General features: G+C 36.5%; 2 protein-coding genes across 2 annotated transcripts in view; one reads left to right on the forward strand and one right to left on the reverse strand.

The window, feature by feature from the left end:
- The window catches only part of LOC100993147 (phosphoribosylaminoimidazole carboxylase and phosphoribosylaminoimidazolesuccinocarboxamide synthase), a 56239-nt gene extending 51978 nt beyond the window's left edge, over positions 1-4261 (reverse strand). Inside the window, exon 1 of the mRNA XM_055111527.2 lies at positions 2008-4261. Coding sequence (XP_054967502.1) covers positions 2008-2389 — 382 coding nt within the window. The 5' untranslated portion in view covers positions 2390-4261. The remainder of the gene's footprint in view (positions 1-2007) is intronic.
- PPAT (phosphoribosyl pyrophosphate amidotransferase) overlaps positions 1-19547 on the forward strand; it is a 42435-nt gene extending 22888 nt beyond the window's left edge. Inside the window, exons 2-11 of the mRNA XM_003806486.7 lie at positions 5200-5266; positions 6211-6417; positions 9492-9604; positions 9708-9853; positions 10697-10769; positions 11398-11549; positions 11969-12096; positions 13480-13701; positions 16138-16258; positions 17339-19547. Of these exons, the coding sequence (XP_003806534.1) occupies positions 5200-5266; positions 6211-6417; positions 9492-9604; positions 9708-9853; positions 10697-10769; positions 11398-11549; positions 11969-12096; positions 13480-13701; positions 16138-16258; positions 17339-17535 (1426 nt within the window). The 3' untranslated portion in view covers positions 17536-19547. The remainder of the gene's footprint in view (positions 1-5199; positions 5267-6210; positions 6418-9491; positions 9605-9707; positions 9854-10696; positions 10770-11397; positions 11550-11968; positions 12097-13479; positions 13702-16137; positions 16259-17338) is intronic.
- The last annotated feature ends 289 nt before the right edge of the window (positions 19548-19836 follow it).

Consider the following 19836-nt stretch of genomic DNA (forward strand, 5'->3'; position numbering starts at 1 on the left):
AACCAAAATGTTAATGTGCTTATAATTTTATAATTTAAAAATGTAAAGAACAACTAGTGGTATTGTGGAAAGTATATGGGAAGAGGGTGAAAACTAGGGAGCCCGGTAAAGAGGTTACATTAATATTCCATATGAGACATGATGAAGTTCTGGTTAGTCATAATGAGAATAGAGCAGAGAGAAAATGTTATGCAGTATGTCAGCAGATTTTTTAAAGACTTAGTGACTGACCAAAAATCAAGGATATCTCAAATGTTTCTGTATAAGTGATTGGAAATATAGTGATGCTAAGGTGGAAGCAATTTGTAGGAGGATCAAATTCAGGCTAGATGTGGTGGATCGTGCCTCACTTCGGGAAGCCGAAGCAGGAGAATCTCTTGAGCCCAGGAGTTCAAGACCAGCCAGGGCAACATGGTGGGAAACCCATCCCACAGAAAATTAGCCGGGCATGGTGGCTCACACCCCATAGTCCCAGCTATTCAGGAGGCTGAGTTGGGAGGATCATTTGAGTCCTGGAAGTTGAGGCAGCAATGAGCCAAGATCACACCACTGCACTTCAGCTTGGGTGACAGGAGTGAAACCCTCTCTCAAAAAAAAAAAAAAAAAAAAGTGATGGGAGAATAGAGAGTTTGATTTTGGAATTGGGAGTTTGAGGTAACTAAACGTGCATAGTTATGTTGTAAGGATAGTCCCTCTGTTTATGAGTGAAAACGAAGGAGTTTGGAGCCAAGGGAGTACCTGAAAGCGCTGAAGATCCCTTTAAGAAGTAGAGATATTGGCACCCACATCTTCATCAGACCAACTCCTGGTTAAAATCGGGGACTTTCAGAAGCTAAGTGATTTACTTATTTATTAATCAATATTTAAAGCACTTAAATAATGAAGAGTCGAAGGTGTTTAATTGAATAAAATAATGTGATTGCTGTTTAATATGGTAATAACTGCAAAGCTTTCTCAGAATTTGGTGTCATCTCAGAAATGGAAAGAATGTAGGCAGGGTGGATTCTTCTTTTAATGAAATGATTTGTTACTGAGCTGTGAACATGAAAATTAGCTAACTTAAGTTAACCGGTTGTAATCTTTGTCCTCTTAACCCCATTCACATTTGGTACTTTTATTAACACCTGTTTTCTCTCAGGTGTTAAATTTATTTGCAGTTCTGTCCTTTTTGAGGCTTCGCATTACTAAACGCATATAATTTAGTGCTTTGCCCATGGTACACACAGATAGTGGGTATTACAGATTTTTGAATAATTCTGCTCTTGAAATAGCATCTATAAGATTTAGACTATGGTAGACATCTCATTACTGTCATTGATTTCCCTCCCTTTGCCTACTAATGCTTCCACAGACAATGAGTAGATTCTATGTAAATAGTGTTGGGTTTAACAACACAGCACGTCAAGAAACCCCTGTAAATCACTTAGTCTCAGATCATTTAATGTACTAAATCTTCATTATACTTCATTGTTAAAATGGAGCTGTTCTTCTTCATTGTTAAAATGGAGCTGTTCTTGTAAACAAGTAATGAAATAGTGTAGAACAGTTATTTTAAATGTGCTTTTATTTATAAATTTAGGAAAACGCAAATTAAATAAAGGAGAAAGTTCTTGTTTGGAGCTGTGGAAAAACATCAGTTGAGCAATGTTTTTGATATTTTTCCCCTTATTTACCACTCTTATAAAATTAAAACTTAAACTATTTTTAGAACTCAATCCATATTTCAAAAACATATCACATGCAGTTGGCACTAGCAGTCAGTGCCATTGTAATGTGCTTTTTCTGTATTTTACAGATTTTTTTAAAGTGGTAATATTTAACCTCTTTTTAAAAAAATTCTTAACCTTGTGCAAAATAGCATAATAAATTGGTTATTTTTCCAGTCTTGATATTTCAGTCTATATTTATCATATGGCCACAGAAGTCCTGAACTTTTACAGTTCATAAAACTGTAAAACAAAAGAAAAACAAGAGTACTTTTCTTTTTTTTTTTTTTTTTTTTTTTACCTTCAGTGGTCTCTGGGGCTGTACTTGGGCTGAGTGTTTCCAGGTACCTGCCATTTGCATCTTCCTCTGTAAATTGTGTGGCAGGTTCATACTGCAGGATTACATCCAAATCATGGAAGAACTTCATAGTTTTAGAGCTGTCTCCAGAGTTATGGGCATATTTAACTGTTCTATATTCATATTTGAGATTTTTGTACTTAGCCCGGCACTGTTTCCAATCTCTGTATACTCCTAATGATTGCAGCCTTTTAGCAATGTAAATAAATATTCCTTTATTTCTTAGTGTTCCATAAAGTTGTTTTCGTATATTTTTTTCTGCCCAGACACTTAGCAAAGCTTTAACCTCCTCCTCAGTCCAGTGCTTTCCTGCTCCACTCTCCATGTTGAAAGTGACCTGGAAATGATTCACTATTTCTAGCCAAGGTTTTGTTTCCTAGGAAACCAGATGGCTGGTTGTCAATAAGCTCCAAAGAGCTGAAAGGATGTAGTTTAACTGGTTCAAGCTGCCTGAGGGAGTAACTTGAGAAACTGCCAAATAAGCAGGCTTTGTGAGTAAAGAAGCCTGGATCTAAATGATTCTTAACTATATCATTTCAGCCTGAAGGAAAAACTACCCTTGAGACAAAAGGGAAAGAAAACCGTTTTTTGTGTATTTCTTTTCTTACATAATTTACTGTTTTACCAAATGATTGTTGATTTTTAAAAATTGTTTTGAAAATGGTTGGCAGAGGCTTTTTCCAAGAGGTCTATAGCCAATGTTAATAATATATTTCCTCTGACATGAATCACCTAGTCCTCTAACATTGGTTAACTTACAGACCCCACAGCATTTCACTAAATAAAAGAAATCATAAGTCAATTTATTTAGTCCCATATGGTATATAGTATTATGCATATCTATTTTCAGTATTTAATGCATTTAATAAAATCATTTCTTGAGGCTGCTGTGAGCTGTGATCATGCCAAGTTTTTTTAGAGTTTTACTTGGCAACGTATCTAATGTTGTCGTTTTTCTCGTTAATAAAACACTGCAACAATTGCAATATATAATTTTGAAAAAGGTTCCTTTTTACCAAATAAATCAATGTATTAACAGCTACTAAAGTCTACAGGCACATATGGAAGAGGTTTACTTTTTGTTTCTATCCTGATATATATTCTTTGGAACAAAAATTGGTCAATAAACATCTACTATTTATAGCACTTGTTCAGAACTATTAAAAATGGCAAAGCAGTTGGAACCTTTATGAGAGTTTATACTGCACAGTGGTATGGATGCTCTTAGTCTTTACTATGTCTTGCCCTACCTTCAGTCTAGATTTTTGCTTTTTTCTCTGTATCACCACTTAATCAGCACTAATGCAGGAAATGAGACACAGACATGGGAAAGAGTGCCTGGTCAGCAGAGGGTTTTCAGAAACCATTTTTTTTTTTTTCTAATAGCAAAAGTGCTATTTATTGGAGAACATTTGGAAAATGCAGAAAGGCATAAAAAATGGTTACCAACTATGCATTTTGCCTCTATTATATTTGGAGATTTTAATTTACATCTACATACTCATCCTGTTGAAACCCTATTTAGAGGTTATAAAGAGTAGAGGTTAGAAGCATAAATTCTGCAGTTGGATTGTCTGCATTGGAATCCTGGCTACCACCTGCTGTCTGTGTGACAATGGGAAAGTAACTTCCTTTCTATTGCTTTAGTGTGTTTATCTGTAAAATGGGCATGGTAATCATAGTACCTACTTCATAGGATTGTTGTGAAAACCAAATTAGATCACGCATGCTATCGACCTAAATAATTAAAAGGATCAGAATCTAATTTAGAGAGAGTTTATTCAAGCACCAAGTTTGAGGATGTCTCACCCAGAAACACCAACTCCAAGGAATGGAGTCAGCATTGCAAAGTAGGAAAGTTAAGGTTTCATTTCTATAGGCAGACAGAGGAGTTTTTAGCAGAATCACAACATTTTTTATACAAGGTTAGCACGCCCAGTTACAGCAGTTTGATTGTTATAGGTGGTGGTTCTTCTGGGGAAGGGTACATTTAACATTTTTTTACAGAGGATGTTAATGGGTTTTCTTTCATTTGGTCTAAGCAAAGCAGGACAACAAAACAGAAGCTAATTTTTTTTTTTTTTTTTTTTTTTTTGAAACGGAGTCTCGCTCTGTCGCCCAGGCCGGAGTGCAGTGGCGCGATCTCAGCTCACTGCAAGCTCCGCCTCCTGGGTTCACGCCGTTCTCCTGCCTCACCCTCCCGAGTAGCTGGGACTACAGGCACCCACCGCCACGCCTGGCTAATTTTTTGTATTTTTAGTAGAGACGGGGTTTCACCGTGTTAGCCAGGATGGTCTCGATCTCCTGACCTCGTGGTCCACCCGCCTCCACCTAGAAGTTAATCTTTAACAAAGGTCATCACTTGAGAAGGCAGGAGGTTATTGTTTCTGATGTCTTTTTTTTTTTTTTTTTTTTTGAGACGGAGTCTCCGCTCTGTCGCCCAGGCTGGAGTGCAGTGGTGCGATCTTGGTTCACTGCAACTCCGCCTCCCGGGTTCAAGCAATTCTCCTGCCTCAGCCTCCTGAGTAGCTGGGACTACAAGCGTGTGCCACTATGGCCAGCTAATTTTTGTATTTTTAGTAGAGACAGGGTTTCACCATGTTGGCCAGGATGGTCTCCAGCCTTGACCTTGTAATCCGCCCACGTCAGCCTCCCAAAGTGCTGGGATTACAGGCGTGAGCCACCGTACCCGGCTGTCTCTGATGTCTTTTAATTCTCTCTAGTCATTGTATAGAACAAGAAAAATAAGAAAGTGAGTTAATCTACAATCTGAGAAACAGAAGTTGTAACCATATGTGACTTGGATCACAGTCATATCTCTCTCAAGGCCTAAAGTATATTTGGGGTTCCAATAGCTTTTAAATTATTTATTTTTACAACGTAAAATGCTTAGGACAGACTGCCTGGCATGTTAGTTAATATTAGATGAGATATCTAATTGTTACATTGTCATCTGCTGTGATTGCTAATCATCAGCATCAGCATCATCAATAGAAGTAGTGCTAGTACAAGTAGCATTTAATGTGTTGTCACACTAAGTTCATGGATGCTTGTTGAGAAAGTATGCTTGATAAAGTTCTTCAAGAAGCTAATCAATTGGCAGATTTAACAGCTAATATCTTTTTATATTCACAGGGGTCAGGAGAGTGCTGGTATTGTGACTAGTGATGGGAGTTCAGTGCCAACATTCAAATCACACAAGGTAAATTTGAACTTTAAGAAATGTTGATGACAGACCAAGTGCGGTGGTTCATGCCTGTAATCCCAGGACTTTGGGAGGCCAAGGCAGGAGGATCACCTGAGGTCGGGAGTTCAAGACCAGCCTGACCAACATGGAGAAACCCTGTCTCTACTAAAAATACAAAATTAGCCAGGCGTGGCGGCGCATGCTTGTAATCCCAGCTACTTGGGAGGCTGAGGTAGGAGAATCGTTTGAACCTGGGAGGCGGAGGTTGTGGTGAGCCGATATTGCGCCATTGTACTCCAGCCTGGGCAACAAGAGTGAAACTCCATCTCAAAAAAAAAAAAGAAAAAAGAAATGGGATGACAAAGATAACAAAGACAGATGATCATTAATATGGGGAGGGGGATTTGAATAAATAATTTGCAATCAAAAGTAATATTCTTAGGATCAGCCACTTTCAACTTTATATCCTAACATTTGTCAAATTAGGATGTATTTCTTCCCCAGTTACACTTTTTTGCCTAAGACCAACTCAAATAGGGAGTCATTTATTTAAATGCTTTAAGATGCTTTGATTTTTTTAATGCAAATTTTAGTTTTTATACTTGACAAATTTTATTGCTTACTACATCTGTTCTTAAATGTTTTAGTGAATAGTATCTTATGAAACACAAGTGCTTCAACATTGTGAAGGTATTAAATGCCACTAAATTGTTCTTTTTAGAATGGTTAATTTTATGGTATGTGACTTTTGCCTCAGTAAGTTTTTTTAAGTAAGTGCTTCACAGTTCTTACAATTAGGTTATTTGTTTTTGACTTTTTTTTAGATTAGAATTCTGAAACACAGAGAAATTAAATGTACTTCTTTGTCTTATTTGGATTGGCTGGGCAGAGAAGAGAGGCGTTTATTACTAGCAGTACTAGTCTGTTTTTTTCTAAGTTGCACTTTTTGATTTCTCAAGGGAATGGGTCTTGTAAATCACGTCTTTACTGAAGACAATTTGAAAAAATTATATGTTTCAAATCTTGGAATTGGACACACAAGGTATGCCACCACAGGAAAATGTGAATTAGAAAATTGTCAGCCCTTCGTTGTTGAAACACTTCATGGGAAGATAGCTGTGGCACATAATGGCGAATTGGTAAATGCTGCTCGATTAAGGAAAAAGGTACATTTCTTTGTTTGTTTGTTTTCCCTAAGCCTTTTTAAATGATTAGGATGGATTAATGAATAAAAGTTAAGGATCTTTGTAAAGGGCATTTTCTAATTGTTGCTACCTGTTACCTAACTGCAACAAACAATTGCATCAGAATAATCTGGAGTACTTGTTACAATTCCAGATTGTAAGCTGTCCCCTAGAGTTGGAGACAAGGGTGAGAATATGCATTTTAGACTCACTTTTTGAATGCACTGCTTTAGAGATTTGGGAGAGTTGATTTATGGATGGAAGCATAGAGAAATTAGAGTTTATGGACTTGCTATCTCTTTAACTCTGTTGCTATGTTCAAAGCTTGTATGAGATAAGAAAAATCAAGCCGTTTTTCCTATTCTCAGACTCAGCACACTTCTGTCACCAAATAGGGGGGTTTCTTATACCAGCCAGTTTTCCAGAGGACACCAAATGGGTATCCTATAATTCAATTGTATTCTGATAGTACCTGGAGGTAAAGTCAGGTTCCAGAAGTTAAGGGCTCAGTCCCACAAGATTGTCCCGCACTTCAGATGCCAGTTGCAAGTCCGGGCCTTTGGTACATCTGACAACCAGTTATAAATTGGGAGTTCCTGCAGCAGCCCTAGCACTACCTTTGGTTTCAAACATCACAAAACTCAAGAAAGTGCTTTGTATACATTTACCAGTTTATTATAAAGGATATTACAAAGGCTACAGAAGAACAGTCTGGTGAAAAGATGGAAAAGGCAGGGTATGTGGGAACGAGCGTGGAGCTTCCATGCCCTTTCCAGGGGCACCACCCTCCAGGCATCTCCAAGTGTTCAGCTATCCAGAAGCTTTCTGAATCTAGTCATTGTGGATTTTTATGGAGGCTTCATGAAGTAGGCACGAATGATTAAATCATCAGCCACTGGTGATCAGCTCAACCTTTAGCCTTTCTCCCCTTCCCTGGGGGTCCAGGGATGAAGCTGGAAGCTCCAACCCTCTGGTTGATTCCCCTGGCAACTAGCCCTCATACTGATGCTGTGCAGGAGCCCCTAGCTACCAGTCATCTCAACAGCATACAAAAGGACACCTATCATTTTGGCAATTCTAAGGGTTTTAGGAGCTGTGTACCAGGAAAGACCAGGATAAAAATAACATATATAAATCTTCTTACATATCACAAAAGCATAAAAATAAAATGTAGTATAAACTTGAAGATGACATGAAAAAATGAATTGGAAACAATGACAGGAAACTAGAATATGGGAAAAGGGACGGAGACTGTTTACTTAAACTCTTGGTTCACAGCATGTTGTTTGGAGCTTTCTGTGCTAATGATGTGAAATTTGTGCCTATGCTTTCATTCATCATTTCATCTTTCTTTTTTTTTTTTTTTTTTAACTGCCTGTCTATATTCATTCCTAGTAGCTTCCCTTTATCCATTCAGGCATTCATTAATTAATGTTGAGTTTCTTCAGTTTATTAGCTCCCAATAACCTTGACTTGGTAACTTCAGAACCTGGTGATATTTAGTAATAGATGGTTACACGCACGCCCCATCCTATAAGCATTCTAGAGCTGGGCAATTCACATATGATGAACAGTTACAGAAGCTTAATAATAATGAACTGCTGGGTCAAAAATATTTAGAACCCAGGCTTTTGTACCACTCACTGTCATTCCATTTTTCAGTTCTGTCTTTAGACATTTCCTAGAGCTTTGTCCAGCCCTGCTCATAGGCATTATAATGACCTTATTGTGCTTTTCTGTCCCCAAATGAAAAAATATATAGTTCATTTAAAAATTCAGACAATCATGAAGGTATAAATATGGAGTAAAAATTTCTTTAAAATTCACCACTTAGAGATAACCACTAACTCACTGTTTCCTGACATAACGCCTTACCTAGATGCTAAACTTTATCTCTACCTTTAGCTCCCTACTGAAGATGTTCTGTAGTGCCCATTCAGACTCAATCTGTGCATGTCCATGGGGCTGCCCTTGTCTTGGTCAGTCCTGTTCAGAATTATCATAGAGTACCCTCAAGCGATATTTATTACATCTGCTACATTTCATTGTTCGATACAGTTGATTACTTTCTTCTATCAGTAATAATCAATGAGGATGGGTAGCCACCATTATGATCACTAACAAACCCAGCTTGAAAGTTATCACTGTAGTGTACTACTTTTATAGGAATATACCCAGTTCATCAAGAGTGTTGAGGGTAGAAAAGGTCAGACCCACAAACCAAATTTTCAGGACCCCCTACCCACTTTCAGGTCTGCGTGCCTTCAAATTTAGTATTCAAAAGCTTTTCTGTACATCTCATAAAGCACATTTTTCCTGCTTGAAAATCTTCTAGATTTCCTATTGCCTCCAGCCATGGTCATCCGTTATTAGTATATACATACTATTAGCACAGGAGTCCCCAACCCCTGTGCTAGGGACTGGTACCAGTCTGTGGCTTGTTAGGAACCAGGCCACACAGCAGGAGGTGAGTGGTAAGTGAAACTTCATCTGTATTTATAGGTGCTCCCCATCGCTCACTATTACCACCTGAGCTCTGTCTCCTGTCCAGATCAGCAGCAGCATTAGATTCTCCTAGGAGCATGAACCCTGTTGTGAGCTGTGCATGCAAGGGATCCAGGTTGTGCTCTCCTTATGAGAAGCTAATGTATAATGCCTGATGATCTGTTACTGTCTCCCATCACCCCCAGATGGGACTGTCTAGTTGCAGGAAAACAAGCTCAGGGCTCCCACTGATTCTAGATTATGGTGAGTTGTATAATTATTTCATTATATATTACAGTATAGTAATAACAGAAATAAAGTGCACAATTAATGTAATTCGCTTGAATCATCCCCAAACCATCCCCTGTCCCTGGTCCATGGAAAAATTGTCTTCCACCAAACTGGTCCCTGGTGCCAAAAAGGTTGGGGACTGCTGCATTAGTGGGATGCAGGATTTTTGTAACTGGACATCCACAGAATGCCTTATTTCTTTTCATTATGGTTGGCTACTGGGTTTGGGGTGGGGTGGAGCTTCCCCTCTGATGATTAAGCTTCTCTTTTTTTCTATATAGCTTCTGCGTCATGGTATTGGTCTGTCTACAAGTTCTGATAGTGAAATGATTACCCAGTTACTGGCGTATACCCCTCCTCAGGAACAAGATGACACCCCAGACTGGGTAGCCAGGTAAGCAGAGAACTGGACTAAACTTAGAGCTCTAGTAAGGAGAGTTTTGCCTTGCATATGTTTATAACTGAAGTTATTCATTCAATTATTTAATTAATTCCAGGATTAAAAACTTGATGAAGGAAGCACCCACAGCATACTCCCTGCTTATAATGCACAGAGATGTTATTTATGCAGTACGAGATCCTTATGGAAATCGTCCCTTATGCATTGGTCGTCTTATTCCAGTGTCTGATATAAATGACAAAGGTAATAAACTTTAGAAGGAATATCATTTCATAATGTTTTTCCATTATTGTCCTACTGCTATCAAGCCCTGAAATCTTTAGGTATAGAAAGTTGATGGGTGGGAGGGAGCTAGGTAAAAAAAATAAAAATAAATGTATTCTTCCTTTTTAAAGTACGTTTCTTTGAGTACTCCTGAGGATGAGTCCCTTTTTTTTTTTTTTTTTTTGAGACCGAGTTTCGCTCTTGTTGCCCAGGCTGCTGGAGTGCAGTGGTGCGATCTCAGCTCACTGCAACCTCTGCCTCCCAGGTTCAAGTGATTCTCCTACCTCAGCCTCCCGAGTAGCTGGGATTACAGGCACACGCCACCATACCCAGCTAATTTTGTATTTTTAGTAGAGACAGGGTTTCTCCATGTTGGTCAGGCTGGTCTCAAACTCCTGACCTCAGGTGATCTGCCCACCTTAGCCTCCCAAAGTGCTGGGATTACAGGTGTGAGCCACCACGCCTGGCTGGATGAATCCCTTTTAATGTTTTTAATGGAGATTCCTATTTTTTCCTGTCTTAATTGCCTATTCATGTCCTTTGCCTAGCTTTTTCATTTCTGCAGTATGATTTTAGTGGTTTCTTTTCACTTTTATCAAGATATCTTTTTCTAGCCATGAAATCATAATGTTAGAAGGAATCTTAGAAGATCATTTATTTTATCTTTGGCTCAAGTCAAATGAGGATCCATGTGCTCTTAAAGTCATAGAAATGGCTATTCTATGAGTTTTATTTATTTATTTATTTAGTGTTAGCTGTTCCGTTGAAATAGCCTCTTAAAATTTCTGGAATCCATTAATTGAATTGATTTGTGATTTACAGAGAAAAAAACATCAGAAACAGAAGGATGGGTGGTGTCTTCAGAATCTTGTAGCTTCTTATCTATTGGTGCAAGGTAAGTTTTACCTTGTTTGACATATTTTATTTTCCCATGTTGAAAAGAATTTTTTTTAGACAGTTTCTTATTTATGTGAAAGTTTGGAAGTTTTCTTTTTGATGTCTGCAAGAAAATATTTATAAATGGTTTTTCTTATGCATGTTATGCTCAGCAGTTGCACTGAGTTTAATGTTCTAGTAATAGCTTCTAATTCTGAAGCTGGCATTCTTTCAAGATACTATGAAACTTATTTTCTTTATTTTGTATAATTTTTCTCTTTTTACAGTACAATATGAAAATAGAGACTTATTTTAGAAAGGAAGAACTTCCTCAATGAGAGATAGTTATGATAGAAAAATGTAAGCCAGGAGAAAATGTTTTCTTTATACTTTATTCTTTTAAAATTCAATACAACTTAGGGCCCTTAATTTTTTAATTCTATACTAGAACTTAGTGTTTACAGAGAGATTATAAAGAAATCATTGCAGGAGACATACCACTTTAAAAAGTCACTTCTAGATTTTATATTGAATGAATCAATTGTTTCTCTAAGGGAAGGTACTCTGTGTGCTTTATAATTAATATTTTCATCAGCCTTAAGGACTAGTTTATTAAAAGTCTTCTTTCTTTAACATTGTTTCCCAAGATATTACCGTGAAGTCTTGCCTGGAGAAATTGTGGAAATATCCCGACACAATGTCCAAACACTTGATATTATATCAAGGTCTGAAGGAAACCCAATGGCTTTTTGTATCTTTGAATATGTTTATTTTGCAAGACCAGACAGTATGTTTGAAGGTAAGTAGATTTCTTTTCTTTGAACATTCATATAAGTGTTTTAGCTATCTCCTTGAATCATGGCAATTCTTGCCTCAAAGGCTTACCTGGCTCTTTGAAGGCATATAGTTATATGTTGTGGATATAGGACTGAGCCCACAAGTCATAAGATCACTATTTTTCACTTCCTTTTGACTCTTGGATTTTGTTTTTTGTTAGGAGTAAGGATTATGATTTTTTAGATCTATATGAAGGTCAATTTTTTTTTTTAAAACCACACAGTTGAGTTCCCCAGTTTGTGTATTTCCACATTCATATTTTTGTATATATTGCATTTCTTTTTATACTCAATCTGTAGAATTCTAGCACTAGTTTTTTAGAATAACACTGTTATATCATGCTAAGTAAAAATACTCTCTCTCCTTTTCCAAACACACCAGACCAAATGGTTTATACAGTAAGATACCGTTGTGGCCAGCAGCTAGCGATTGAAGCACCTGTGGATGCAGATTTGGTTAGCACTGTTCCAGAATCTGCTACGCCTGCTGCTCTTGCTTATGCAGGAAAGGTATTTTCTCTTAATTAACATGCAGTGAATTGCTCTCCCAGCTGTGGAATAAGAAACCCTTGCCTATAAAGAGAAACTCATCAACATTTCTAAGGAGAAAGAAAGCTTTGGTGGTTAATGTTGGTTTGTTTACAAGCGTTTTTTATTTTCCAGGCTTTTTATCCAATGGCACTATTTTAGTGAAAACCACTAAAAGGTTCACTGAAAAGAAAAAAACGTTCACTAAAGGGTTCAGAAATTGGCCCCCTTCTTTTTAAAAAGATAACATCATGACTATACAGTTGACCCTTGAACAATTTGGGGGTTAAAGGTGCCAACCCTCTGCACAGTCAAATCTGTGTATGCATTTTAATGCCCCCAAACTTAAATACTGATAACCTACTGTTGACTGGAAGCCCGACCAATAACATAAACAGTTGATTAACATATTTTGTATATGTATTATATGCTGTATTCTTGCAATAACGTAAGCTAGAGAAAAGTAAATGCTTTGAAGAAAATCATAAGGAGGAGAAAATATATTTACTATTCCTTATGTGAAAGTGGATCTTCATAAAGGTCTTCATCCTCATTGTTGTCTTCATGTTGAGTAGGCTGAGGAGGGAAGAGGAAAAGGGGCTGGACTTGCTGTCTCAGGGGTGGCAGAGATGGAAGAAAATCCACCTATAAGTAGACTCATGTACTTCAAACCCATGGTGTTCATCAACTATATATTCAGTGGAAAAATTTACTTAATATTAAAATAAACATCTTGAATTATCTTCACAAGTCACTGGAATATTTGCTTGCTACTAAGTATGGGTAATAATAAAGCTGTTTATGTTCATTTAGCATGATGTTGTCAGTGTTATGCTTTATTTTCATAACCAGGTAGATGGTGTAACTGTAGTAATCCTGGGGTATAACATCCAATATTCACTACCTTGGATACTTTATTAACTTCTAAAAGAATTAATATGCATACATTTTCGAAAAGATTACCTTGATAAATGGGTTAATTACTTCCTATCCCTAAAAAGTATCTCATTGGTCTACTGGTTTTAATTTATTTATTTTAATTCATTTCTTTAAAAATTATCACTTTGATAATGAATTTTTCTGACAGTGATTTAATCTTTGTCATGTCTTCATATGCTTAGTGTTATCTTTCAAAACAGAGGAATAATGTTTAAGACAAAAACATTATGAGTCCTCACAAAATGAATTGGTTTTTCCACCAAGTATATTTTGTTTAGTGGTTTTTCTTTTTGCCTTTTTTCCAAATAATAAAGGAAAATTATTTTGAAATTTTACTTGAATATTGTGGCGGCAACACAATCTAGAGAAAATATTTGCCTATTCTGTATATTACTCCTCATTGTCCTTTCATTTCTTCTCTATCAGTGTGGACTTCCATATGTGGAGGTGCTGTGTAAAAACCGGTATGTAGGGAGAACCTTCATTCAGCCAAACATGAGGTTAAGACAACTTGGTGTTGCAAAAAAATTTGGAGTATTGTCAGACAACTTTAGAGGCAAAAGAATTGTTCTTGTAGATGATTCAATTGTCAGAGGCAATACCATCTCACCTATAATAAAACTGCTCAAAGAATCTGGTGCAAAAGAGGTAAGTAATATTAAAACATATCCTAAAGCATCAGTTAACAATAAGATACTGGCATAAAATTGCAATTTAGGATAGTGAATCAAAATGGATGTTCAATATAATAAATTAACTTTTTTTATCAGTTTGGTTTAGGAATAACTGTGTAGCAACTTGGAGAACATGTCACAGCCACACTTACATTAAATGTAATCCTTAATAGATTAAAAAGCTCAATATAAAAGCTTAAGGCTAGGTGAGGTAGCTCATGCCTGTAATCCCAGTACTTTGGGAGCCTGAGGTAGGAGGTTGCTTGAGCCCAGGAGTTCGAGAACAGCCTGGGCAATGTAGTGACACCCTGTCTCTACAAAAATAAAAGATAATAATAAAATTAAATTTTAAAAAACCTAAAATTTTTACAAAATTAATTAAAAGACTAACTACACAAAATAGGCTGGGCACAGTGACTCATGCCTATAATTCCAGCACTTTGGGAGGCTGAGGTGGGCAGATTGCTTGCGTCCAGGAGTTCAAGACCAGCCTGGACAACATAGTGAAACTCACCTCTCCTAAAATTACAAAAAATGGGTGGGGCGTGGTGGCACACACCTGTAATTCCAGCTACTTAGGAGGCTGAGGTGGGAGGATGGCTTGAGCCCAGGAGGTAGAGACTGCAGTGAGCCAAAGTGATCTCAAAAAAAAAAAAGTCTAAAAACACACAATAGAATGCTTTTTAAAATCAATGGAGTATTGATTGCTTTCTCTACTTGAAGACATGCAGCCAATCCCAGTGTAATACCTTTGACTTATTATTTTTTAAAATGTATTTGTTAAAGACAGTGTCTGGCTCTGTTGCCCAGGCTGAAGTGCTATGGCACCATCTCAACTCACTGCAACCTCTGCTTCTGGGGCTCAAGCAATCCTCCCACCTCAGCCTTCTGAGTAGCTGCGACTATAGGCATGCGCCATTGCAGCCAGGCTAATTTTTGTATTTTTAGCAGAGACGGGGTTTCACCATGTTGCCCAGGTTGGTCTTGAGCTCTCCTGGACTCAGGTGATCCACCTGCCTCGGCCTCTCAAAGTGTTAGGATTACAGACATGAGCCATCGTGCCTGGCCAAGTTATATTTTAATATCACTTTATGTCTTTTTTTTTTTTTTCCTTGATACTGGGACTCACTGTGTCACTTGGTTGGAATGCAGTGGTTCGATCTCAGCTTACTGCAACCTCCACCTCCTGGGCTCAAGAGATCCTCCCACTTCAGCCTCCCAAATAGCTGGGACCATAGGCACACACCACCATGCCCGGCTGATTTTTCATATTTTTAGTAGAGGCAGGGTTTCACCATGTTGCCCATGCTGATCTCAAACTCCTGAGCTCAGGCCATCTGCCTGCCTCAGCCTCCCAAAGTGCTTGATTACAGGTGTGAGCCACCATACCCGGCCTCACTTTATGTCTTGAAAAAAAATTTTTTTTAATTTTTATTTTTTAAATTGACAAATGTATATATTTATTGTGTACATGTTTTTATATAGATATATTATTTTAAGATTTCAAAGCTTATTCTATTTCAGTAGCTCATACTACAGAAGTGAGATGCCATTTACAACTAATAGTTATGTAAATTTAAAAATAAAGTCTCAGCCTGGGCAACATATACCCCATCTCTGAAAAATCAAAAATAAAATCTCACTGTAGAAGAAAGTGGGATGAAAAGCAGCATGCCAGTTTATTTAGAAAGTTTCCAAGATAATTGGGATTATGATTTTCCAGCCTTTTTTATACCTGTGTTTAGGATTATGATCATCTTACTCTGAAATTCTGTGGCAATTATGTAATAGATACAAGAGTTTAACATAATTTCATCATTTATTGCAATAGTGAAAAAGAATTAAGTCAAAGAACCTGGAAATGGCATATCTCCCTGTTGGTGAATATAATTTAGTAAATTGATATATCAGTGTGATGAAATATGATGCAGCCATTAAATACTAAGAAGACTGCGTAGCAAAAATGGGAAAATCTATTCTAATAAAGTTTAAAAAGGAAATGTGGACACAGAGTATAGCCATGTAAATGTACCTGATGAAAGGCAAAAAAAACAATAACAGACAAAAACAACTCTGTTGTAGTAGTAAGGTTTTTGTTATAACCTGGTAAATTGTATTTTTCTTTTTAAAATGGTAAGATAAGGGATAAGCAGAAGTACCCGGTATTACAAGAGAAAAGTGGCTCTAGGAATGTAAAGACATCAAATGAGAAGTAGGATATCTAGACAAAGAAACTTCCTCATGATTAGGTGAAAGAAAAAAAAAACCAAGAAGCAGCCTTGTAGAAAGAATAATTTATTACCCGTATGTTGTTACTGAATATTCTGCAAAACAATTTTGTATTGTATTTGCACAATGAAAGAATTTTGCATAGTCTTAAAAACCTTGTGTGCAATGATTTCTTTCCAAGGTACACATTCGAGTAGCTTCACCACCAATTAAATATCCATGCTTCATGGGAATAAACATTCCTACAAAAGAAGAGCTCATTGCCAATAAACCAGAATTTGATCACCTTGCAGAATATCTAGGTAAGTATTAAAATTTCTATAAACTTTGATTATTAACAGAGAAAATCCAAAGCTTGACAGTCTTTACACCTTTAGTAAAAAGGAGTATTCAGTGTTTGTTAAAAGTAGTTATATATGTTAAACAGATATTGAATACTATTCTCAACAGTGAGAGTAGTGGGCATGGGCAGACACCACAGAGTCTTGTGTTGGAGAGCTAAGCCAAGGTGAGATCAGAGAAGGAAGAGGTGGTTTCCAGGTGGAGGGAAGTGCAAGCATATCACTTAAAGCCTCCCAAAAGTCAGATCCCAAGAAAAACAAAAATAATTTAATCAGATTCTAACAGAGTAATTTGGATGTGGATACAAATCACAAAGTAAAAAGTTTGTGTAGGTTCATATTCAATAATGAGATAAGGAGACTTCGAGATCTAAGTTATCCTGGGTAAGACATCTTCCTTTCAAAATCAGGTGATGTATAAACTGTGGAAATAACACATGATATTTAGTCATTGTGCCTTGGTACCTCCACACCATCTGTTTGTGGCTGGTGTTTCTTTTAACCTGTCATGCATGTGCCTCACTGGTTAAATATTTTTAAGTATCACCCTGATGGGTGTCATACATGTTATAAGCACTCACACTTTGCCAGAAACTATGCTGCCTATATTATCTATATTATCATAACATCATAAAAACTTTACATTTAGGCAATATTTCCACCATCTTATATAGATGAAAAAATAGACTTAGGAAAACTGAGTGAACTTGAGCTTAACTTTGAACCTAGATCTTCCTGACTTTAAATTCCATTTTTTCAATTAAGAAAATTACTCCCAATGCCCTCTAATTCCATTCTAGACTTGAAGCCTCCTCTGCTGTTTTAAATTATGTTATCCCCTAGATTCCAATTAAAATTTTTAAAAATAAAGGAACTGAGTTTTATTGATTTTTTTTCCTTTTTTTTTTTAAAGAAAGGCTAAAGGAGAAATTTTTATCCTAGCTTAAATTATTCTGTTTGTAACTATTCTCTGTTGACGCGTTTCTTCCTTTCTAAAGGAATTCTCATTACATTTTTATTTTTCCCTCTTTCTTCCTTTAGGAGCAAACAGTGTTGTGTACCTGTCAGTAGAAGGACTGGTTTCATCTGTACAAGAAGGGATAAAGTTTAAAAAACAGAAAGAGAAAAAGCACGATATTATGATCCAAGAAAATGGAAATGGTCTGGAATGTTTTGAAAAGAGTGGTCATTGTACAGCTTGTCTCACTGGAAAATATCCTGTAGAATTAGAATGGTAGCTGGTAGGGTTGGATGTGTGTAGTTTCAAGATAGAAAGTTGGTCAAGAAGTTATAGTGGTCACACCTCATCTATTTACTGTTACTCAGTTGGTACAATGTAAAATGCCATGCTTATGTTTACCTTTATAAGTTTTGAGATTTTTTTTTTTTTTCTGAAAAGGATACCAAAGTGCGATAACTGAACATTTCCAATTGCATATAATACAACAATATGTGGTGGTCTTTTTTTTACACAAGCATTGGCTAGCCTTTTTAACCTGGTCAGATAAGGCAGGTGGTCACTGACATTTGCCAAGTCCATGCTTTAAAGGGTTTGCAAGAAGTTAGGGTTAAGGAGAGGTGATGCCAACAAGACAGGTGAGTTAAATATACCATTTCACACAAAGTTTGAATAGAATACATTATACCTCATAGGTGTCTAGCCTCTACAGTTCTGGCTGTAGTTATGACCTTGGCTTCCCTGTCTAACTGTAGACAAATCTTTAAAAAAACACATAAAATATAATCTGTGGTGCCTCAGTTTCCCCACATGTGCAATGGGATACTTATATTATTAGATTAAATAATTAATAAGAATGTGAATAAGTGTCATACTTTTGTGATTTGAGCCATCATTTCACTTCTGATTTTAAGACAACTCATGATTGTTAGCTTTCGGAAAGCTAATGATTATTAACTTTTTGAAATTAGTTTACAATTAAGATTTCATTATGATGGAAGGAGACATAATTGGCAGATCTTTGCCATCTCTCTTTGAGATGTCCTAAAAAGGGTTGTAAAAATCTGTGAAAAAGTTTTTCCTACATTTGACTAGAAAATGTGATCCATAGTATTTAGTGCCCTGATACTATAAGCTCAGCAAGTAACCTGGTACATTTGAAATAAAAACCAAATTTTTAGATTCAAACAATCCCTTTATCCTTAATTTAATTAATTATCATATGCTTTTTTTAATGAAGTGCTTGATCACTTGCAAACATATATACATGTAGATGTACATATACATGTACACATACACATAAATATTATTGCAATTAAGTGGTCAAGTACAGACACAATAGGGGCCAGTTTTGTTTAAGGATCAAAGAGACAACCACTTTGGGGAATTAGTATCAACTTACAATCCAAGTCCAAGTATCATCTTATAATCACTTTTTTCTACTTTATTAAGATCTAATGAATTTGATTTCTTTTTTGAAGTTTTTTCTTGTAACATCTGAGATTTAGAAGTTTAAGATGACTTGACCCCAAACCTTTGTTTATGTAAGAATTTTTAAACATAAAAGCGTTCGTTTCTGTTATGTTACCATAATTTGATGTATATAGTGTCCAGATCCATTTAGAAATTTAATATTTATTAATAACTGAAACTGTTTGTCTTCCTTCGGTATATAGTCTCGCATATTATATTATAGCAGGCCAAGATAAAATTTTGACAGCTCTTTAAGCCCACATGCAGCAGTGGGTCAGATAACCCTGTGGCAGTGACACGGGCAAATTGGCATTTGAATAAAGCCCTGGGACCACCTCAACATGTGTAGCCTCTTGTCTTAAATGTACTCCCCATGGCAGCATGGAGGAGGCAAGACCTGTGGGTCAATTTTGAACTGGCCTTACTTTGATTTTTAAAACAAGAGACTCAGGGAAAGTACTAAACCAAAATCTCTGATTTTACTTTGCATTTTCTGTAGTTTTTGTTTTACTGAGATGCTGTTGTAAAGGAAAATAATACTGTGACAGTTTAGTAATTCTACAGATTCTTAATATTTCTCCATTATGGCCTTTTACTTCACAATTTTCTGAAGTCTGAATTCAATTACAATTTTTTTTTTTACCAACTTAATCTCAAATGTTGTTTAACTGCTTTAAATTCATATACGTAGAGTATTATAAACTGCAGAGATGAAAAATGTGTTTTCACGGGATTTATATTGTGAACTAAACTAAGCCTACTTTTTGTGACTTACTTGTGATGCCTTGTTGATAAATATGTGTAATAAGTATGTTTAAATATGTGTGTCCTTTTTTTTTTTTTTTTTTTTAAATAGTGACTTTAGTTAGTGCTTTATGGTAAACAGCATGGAGACAACTTCCAGGCTCCATTCTTGGCACCAGCTAGTCATATCTTATTTCTCTGATCCAGGCATTTCAATAAATAGGCCATCTCTTATGAACCAGGCAAAACTGCTGGTTGACTATGAGGGACAAATAAAGTAATTAGAAAAGCAGTACTAAGTAAGCACTACATCGTGGCAAGTTCCTTGGAAGCACTATGGGGAAAGAGGGAGTGTCATGGAAGA

The sequence above is a fragment of the Pan paniscus genome, chromosome 3 (assembly GCF_029289425.2).
Source record: "Pan paniscus chromosome 3, NHGRI_mPanPan1-v2.0_pri, whole genome shotgun sequence".
Lineage (NCBI taxonomy): Eukaryota > Metazoa > Chordata > Mammalia > Primates > Hominidae > Pan > Pan paniscus.